This window comes from Symphodus melops (genome assembly GCF_947650265.1).
Source record: "Symphodus melops genome assembly, chromosome: 5".
In the NCBI taxonomy this organism is placed as follows: domain Eukaryota; kingdom Metazoa; phylum Chordata; class Actinopteri; order Labriformes; family Labridae; genus Symphodus; species Symphodus melops.
The window spans coordinates 2,358,476-2,365,817 of record NC_136695.1 but is presented as its reverse complement, the minus strand read 5'-3'; the positions used below and the strand labels follow the sequence as shown (position 1 = coordinate 2,365,817).

Sequence of the window (7,342 nt, the reverse complement as noted above, 5' to 3'; positions counted from 1 at the left end):
ATTACAGATTAATGTTTTTACCAGATATATGAATATACACTTCATAATGTGCACAGATCATACGAGCTCAGTTAACGAGACTCTGAGCTGCATTCACACTCAAAATCTTCCTTCTCATAAACTTTATTGACATCTGTTGTTACCTAACATGCTGAAACACTTCAGTTATTTATTCCTCCTGGTGAGTTGGTCTTCCTCATAGCAGAGAGATTTGAACAAAGACAGTAATGAAGAAGATATGTGCAGTAGCTGCATAGTCTTAACATGCCATAAATACGCTGCGTCAGCACATGGGAAACTTTCACATTTCTTCGCTCACAGCAGCTAAAAGGAAAAAGATCCTCCTCAGGCCCTCGTCTTGTCGGTCGAGACGTTGCCCCATGGTCAAACAGAATTGCCCCTTTCTCTTTTTCCTTGCAGTTAGTGATGCATGTGTTTCACCTGGACGTGCACACACTAGTGTCCTCTTTAAAGATGGGGCACTACCTCCATACTAAGGAGACACCAGAGTCTCAAACCAAATGATTAAATCAATGAGGATGTATTTGAACTGGAGCCGAGTTCGTTAAAGGTTGCAGAATCAAAGAGGGGACACTGCATGTGTGTGTGTTGCATCACCGCTGGTCTGGTCTGGAAGGTGGTTCTGCAAGGACTTGTATTTATATATTTATATATTTATATATTTATCGTGATCTCTTTGTATCAAAGCACTCCCAGCTGAGTGTGAGTGGATGTAGTCTGAAAATAAACCAAACTCATCGATTGGTTTTTCAAACAGAATGGCTCTTTGTTTGTTTTGCCTGGACAGACAGCAGCAGACAGTTACCAGTTATGTAATGTCCATTTGAAGGGGGCGGGTCGGTCCAAATGAGTCGCGCGCTCGGGTTGAGGCGGGAAAATCCGTCACCTGCATTAACGGTCCAAACCCGTTTTAATTCAACGTAATGTATTTTATAATCATGTTGAATCTCGTATATGTTTGAAATGTTAGCCGTCTGTGTCATTTAGGGACGTTTTATTGAGCGTGTCTTTTATTTTGGTTTGAAAAACACCCCTCCTCTTCGGCGGAGGAGTTGGTACGGTCCAGAACGCGTCATCCATTGTTTACAAATCAAGTCGGGTTGTTGGATACAGCCGAGCGGCGTGGAGAGAGCGAGGAGCAGCCGGGCGGCTCTCATTCAAACACGACAAACAAAACACAGCAGCACACACTGAGCCGACACACTGTCCGCCATCATGCCGTGTCGGAAGGAGAACTACATCTTCCTGGAGCAGTCCGTCACCGTCGACTCCAAAGAGGTGGACGCGCTGGTGACGAAGATCGGCGAGGCGCTGCAGCTCCACAACAACAGCAGCGGGGGACACCAGAAGACGGTGTCCGTGTCCATGTCGTGTCTGCACGGGCTCACCGGCAGCGGCACCGCCGGGGTCAAACCGGCGGCCATCACAGCGGCGGGGGGCGCTTCGGTGCAGAAGCGGAGCGGCTGCTGCATGCGGCTCCGGAGCGGCAGGGGACACCGGGGGAGCAGCAGGGCCAGCCCGTACAACATCCCCGGATGTAACGGCGAGCAGGACTGGGACCAAATCAAACCGTGGCACAAGAAGAGACGGACCGTGCAGGAGGAGGACGATCCGCACCGCCTGCTGCAGGACCTGATCCTCTCCGGGAACCTGATCAAGGAGGCCGTGAGGAGGCTGCAGTTCTCCGACCAGGACTGTGCAGGTTTCCCCAAGGCCAGCACGGACAACGTGTCGAGCTGATGGGGGGGAGGAGGGGGGACCAGGACCGGGTCTCCGTCTCTTGGACGGACACGAAACAAGAGACTGTCGGATCAGACTCTAGATGACAACATGTCACAGGACTGGGAGCTATGTTTTCTAATCTCACGGATTTTTCATCGAGTAGTCGGTGAGGTGTGTTGGCCAATGAGCCGTGTTGTTTATGTTTGAATGTGGTCTCCATGGGGGGGGGGGGGGGGGGGCTGGGGGGTCAGACCAGACCTGGAGGTTTGAGCCGACTTTTATTTGTTCAAAACCAAGAAGGGACGAAGAAGAACAAACATGGATGTGAACAAGGAGTCCTGTGATTTGTGAACAATGGAGGGTTTCTGTTCCGGCTCATGGATGAACACACACACACACACACGGGCAGGAAGTGTCGGCTGATTCATCTCTTATTTACCACCCTGAGACGTGTTCACGTGTCCTGGAGGGGGAGGGAGCTGGCCATTCAGAGGGGGGGGGGGGATGTGTAGTAGTCCATTTTGTTTACAATCTGATGCTGTGTGGAGAGGAGGGTTTATTAGCTAGTCCAGCCTTTACATGGCAGCTGAGTGGACGTGGGTCTGTCCACGGCAGCTCCACGTTTCCCTCGTGAACCTGTGTGTGTAAAAAGGGAAACACACAGACACAGCACGCCCTTTTCCCACAGTGCTGTGTGACACTCTTAAAGAGGGGGGGGGGTCGGCCGTCACGTGACTACACTTTTGTGGTGCTTTCACCTTTTTGGAATTCCTGAGGAGTTCAGTCTGTGTTGTTTTTTTAAATGTGTAAAAACAAATCACCATGACTGCTTCGTACCGAAGTCTCTGATAATGTTCCTGACTTTTCAGGCTCTTTTTTTTGTTTGTTTGTTTGTTGTCTTAATAAACTCATTTTTGTTTTTCCAGAATCTTCTGTAGAGTTTTTTATTCCCTTTTCTACAAACTTCTCTCACCACTTTTTCCTTGTCCCAAATGTGCTGATGTGGGTCGCTCGTGCTTCCTCTGAGGAGGGGGTGGGGGGGGGGGGCACCGTGGTCTTGAAGGACACATGCTTGTTACCGGTCTATAAATACCCCCCCTCCTCGCCCCTCCACCCCTGGCTGATCTCAGCAGGCCGGCACGACACCAGCGGTGAAAAACATGTTTTTCTGTGGTGGACACACACACACACACACACATTGTTTATGGCGGCTCCCTCTGCTGTCACAGTTTGGTTACTGAGTGTGTGTGTGTGTGTGTGTGTGGTCACAGCAGCAGCAGATGGAGCTGACGTCATGTTTATGGCGTGTTTGGATGTTTGCTCTCTGACTGATCACAGCAGGTCGACACAACCTGAATGAACGTTAGATAAAGAAATCCATGAACGGCTTTCACGAGATCAAAGTCAGGTCTTGGATTTCAAACTTAGTAAACATGAATGGAGATTAGGTTCAAATGTAGTAAACATGTTATTGAAAGTGTTGAAGGAGATTAGATTCAGTAGAGCTCTATGACTCAAACCTTTATTGACTCTCTGACGGGTGTTGATGTTTGCAGGGTTGGAGATGATTGTTCACCTTCCTGTCACTGGGACGACTGGATTCAAACATTCTTCCACTCACTCATTTATCTTGTCGGGATGCATGAACCTGAAACCTGCTGCTTTCTCAGGTATGATAATAATAATGACAAAATTCACCTGTAATTATTTCCCACTCCGTTAGATAAGCAAACAAAACAAGCAAAAAAAGTAACTTTACAGATTCTCTCGTGACGATATGAGATGATGTACATGGTTTAAAACTCTTTATCAACCAAACAATCAAAACATAAACAGACACATGCAGTCTTTTTTCTGAACCGTCAAAAACCCTTCAACAGGCCGGGCCGTCAAAACTGAACCGAACCAAACCGTGACCAAAAACCCGACATACGTACTGAATCATGGGCTGACTGTATTGTTGCATCCCTCCTACAAACCCCCCAATGATGAAAAGTCCATCCTCTCCGTCTTCTGCCTGCTCCACTTTTCAGAAAATGTGTGCTCAAACAGGCCGTTTCCCTTCATGACATCACAAAGGGCAGTAGCCCCTCCCCCAGGTGGGTGACACTCCCACAGCTAGGTGTTTGTTCTGCCCTCTGAGTCTGCCTTCTCACCGTAAACAATAGGACATGGAGCGAGAAAGCAGCGAGTACACCCGAGCCCTTCCAGAGAGGGGGCGTGGCCAGACACAGCTCATTTACATATTTAAAGCTACAGACACAGAAACAGCCTGTTCTGAGCAGGGCTGAAATAGAGGGGTTTATAGACATGATCAAATACAGGATCAGAGTGGATTTACAACAACACACTTCACACACATGATGAAGAGGAGGAGATGTAGGATTTAAGTTTTAAATATCTCTTGGAAACTCTTTAAATTAAGATCACAACATTCCCCACTAACCACCTTCAACATCTGATGTCGGACATGTTTCCTCTCTCCGTTTGATTTGAAGTTGTGTGCAGAGACTTCTGACTGATACTTGGCCTTCACTGCAGAGTGAATGAGACCGAAACAATGAGTGTGTGAATGAGCTCTCGTCTGTGTGGGCGGCAGAGTTCTGTTTCATGTCTTACACACACACACACACACACACTCAAACAAACACAGCTTCACTGCATCCTGACGCAAATACAAACAGGATAAAAATAGAAATGCTGCAGATGTAACTGTGAGCTCTCATTAAAAAAACAAAAACACTGACTCTGCTCTCAAGTTTGATGACGTCATCTGATGAGACGTGAAATCTGACTGAGACAGACAGAAGGTCTGAACTTTCCACAGGACAGACTAAAGTTTAAAATGCTGTGATTTAAAGTGATGAATCTTTCTATGAGACGTTTGCATTGTTTTAAGTATTGACCTGTGATTGGTTGAGCAGCAGAGTCAAAGACACGGCTGCAGCTGACGAGGACGAGCCTGCTCTAAAATAACTTGATTGATGACGTTAGTGAGAGAAGAGCAGAATTATCTAACGCCTGCAGCTGCAAAAAAAAAAAAAAAAAAATCAATGACGTGAACACTGAAAGTGACTCTACGAGATCCACAATCGTTCTTTTCAGAGGATTTGTCCACATGACACATGAAGTATGATGAAGACGAGGGGTAACAGTTTCATTTGAACCTGCAGTTAAACTCTGATTCGTCTCTATTTGCAGCAGCTTCACTGGATTGACTCTCACCAGACACTTTATCTGACACGTAGAAAATAAATGACAAATACACCAACTCTACTGTGGAAGTGTTGAACATATGAGATGCAAAGAGCAAACAGTTTTTCCTCCTTCCTGGTCGACATGGAGTTCATCCTGTTTCTTGACATTGGGGGATGAAGTCTGTGGGCCTTTTTCAAACACTCCCCCTCCGTGACTCCGTCAGAAGTCACACTCAGCTGAATGAAGTCCCCTCCATCCAGGTGGAGGGTAGAAACACAGCAGCAGGCTTTGGGACAAACTTCACTCTCTCAGGTGGAAACAGGAAGTGTGTGTTACCATGGTTACTCAGCGGCATCCTGAGGGAACGGCTTATTATTAATGTACGTAATGCATTCTGTAAAAGTCTTTATGTAGATTATTTTTCTCTAGTAAATTTATATTAGTGTAGACTTATAGCTAAACGATCAGATGGAGCCACATTCTTTATTGTAATTTATAATGTAATGTTTAATTTATTATGATATCAAAGAACAGGTTGTCTTCAATGAAAGCAGACAAGGAGACTATAAATGAACATCACAGCTGCAAGATGTTTATTTTTTTGTTGTAGCTGAAATTAAATTTTACAAAGAAATTAAAAGTAAAACAATGATAAATAAATAAGAGTGAGAAGTTGTCAGTAACATGATTTAATATTCTTTAGTTTTTGTAACAGTCCCTTTAAATATAAAACACAATGAAACAAACACGAACACACTGAACTTACTTTAGTACAGGTCACTCCTTCCGTGACTAGCGGACGCAATAGGCGTCACACGTGATCATCGAGTGGGCATCGGTGCAGACTCGCTGGAGGAGGGTTTTATGGCCCACTACCACTCCCCGCTAAGTGGTTTGAGACGGACTTAATATGGCGGGCCCTCCGCGTGGACGCGCAGACGGAGGGGTCGTGGGTAGGGCACGGTTTGAAAAAGAGCCGAAGTGAACAGAAACACTAATTAACGAGTCTGTTCTGGATTAATCTGCTCATTGACATAATCCAGATTGAACACACAGCGGTGTAGTGACTGCAGGAGGCCACTAGAGGGCAGTGCCACCTCGGAGCTCAGAGAACAGCGTCAGCTTCCAGCTTTTTATTTGCTGCAGTAAAAGTTGAGTAAAGATTCAGATAGAGGCCTCAGCTTCCTCAGAGTTCTTCCTACAGACACATTTATCTGAATTAAGAGGTTTTTGAAGGATTTTCCCTCGAAGTGAAGACGAGGTGTGTCAGGTCAGGCAGAGCTGCTGTGGAGTGAGCTCGTCCTTTGAAGGAGATCCTGATGGAGGGTTTCTGATTGTCTCTGCTTCAGAGTGAGAGCTGATGATGAGGGAGACAGATGTGCAGACAGATGTGGAGCACACACATGTTTAGATGAGTGTAACAGAGTGAATGATTCCACCTTATCTTACTATTTGTTTATAATGTGTTCTGCTGAGTATCCACGGGGCCTGACGCTGTGTGTAGCAGGAGCGCCCTCTGCTGGAGCCCGTGCAGACTTCAGCGGTGCAGTCAGACTGTGCTGTCCCCGTGTGGGAAGTTTATAAAGCAGCTCCGCTAAAATGAGATGGAACAAGTTAGTTCATCTTGATAAAAGTAATATATTTAAAATGTAACGTCATGATAAAAGGAGAACAGTCCTGATTGGTTTTCTTCTCCAGGTGTGGTCGAGCTGCTTCGGCACGGTGAGTCCCTCTGATTGGTTCACTCCACAGGTGCATCTAATCACTGATGAAAGCCTGCTGATGTAAATATTAGCTCACAAACCGGAAGCTGCACACGTGTGACGGTACACTGTTAGTGACACACGGACACGAGTGGCCTAATGGAGAACATGAAGAAGTGAACAATGAACAGAAAAAACAAAAATGAGACAGTGATGGGAGGGACTGGGACAGTGAGCCGGGGCACTTCCTGTCCCAGTCCCGTCCCCTGGAGGAGCCTGGGTGTTTCCGCATGTTGTAGCTCTTCATTAGAGCCCTCCGACACCTCGGACAGAGAGATGCTGGGATGTGTCAGCAGCCTGTCTGAGGCTGGGAGCAGAGTCTTGTTTATATGACGTCCTCAGGTAGTGCTGATGGTGTCTGCTGTGTTTGGGTTAATCTAAAGTCTAAACAGGTTTAAAAAAAACAGCCAAACAGTAAGTGAAGCACATATAGGCAACCAACAGGAAGTCACTTTCTGAACCCTGACCTGTGCAAAGACTTCAGTATCATGTGTGTGTGTGTGTGTGTGTGTGTCAGCTGAGTGTTTGATACTCAGACGCCTCCATGTGCTCTGCGTCTTCATCAGTGTCTGACGGGGGGACGTTGATTATTGACAGATTTGATCATCTTCATTATGTGTTGTTGCAGGTTTTCATTA

General features: G+C 46.4%; 1 protein-coding gene across 1 annotated transcript; it reads left to right on the top strand.

The window, feature by feature from the left end:
- The first annotated feature begins 728 nt into the window (after nt 1-728).
- Nucleotides 729-2,222, top strand: gbp (glycogen synthase kinase binding protein). Its single transcript, XM_079343415.1, has one exon. It carries the CDS (start codon nt 1,237-1,239, stop codon nt 1,759-1,761), a length of 525 nt encoding a protein of 174 aa, XP_079199541.1. The 5' UTR covers nt 729-1,236; the 3' UTR covers nt 1,762-2,222.
- The last annotated feature ends 5,120 nt before the right edge of the window (nt 2,223-7,342 follow it).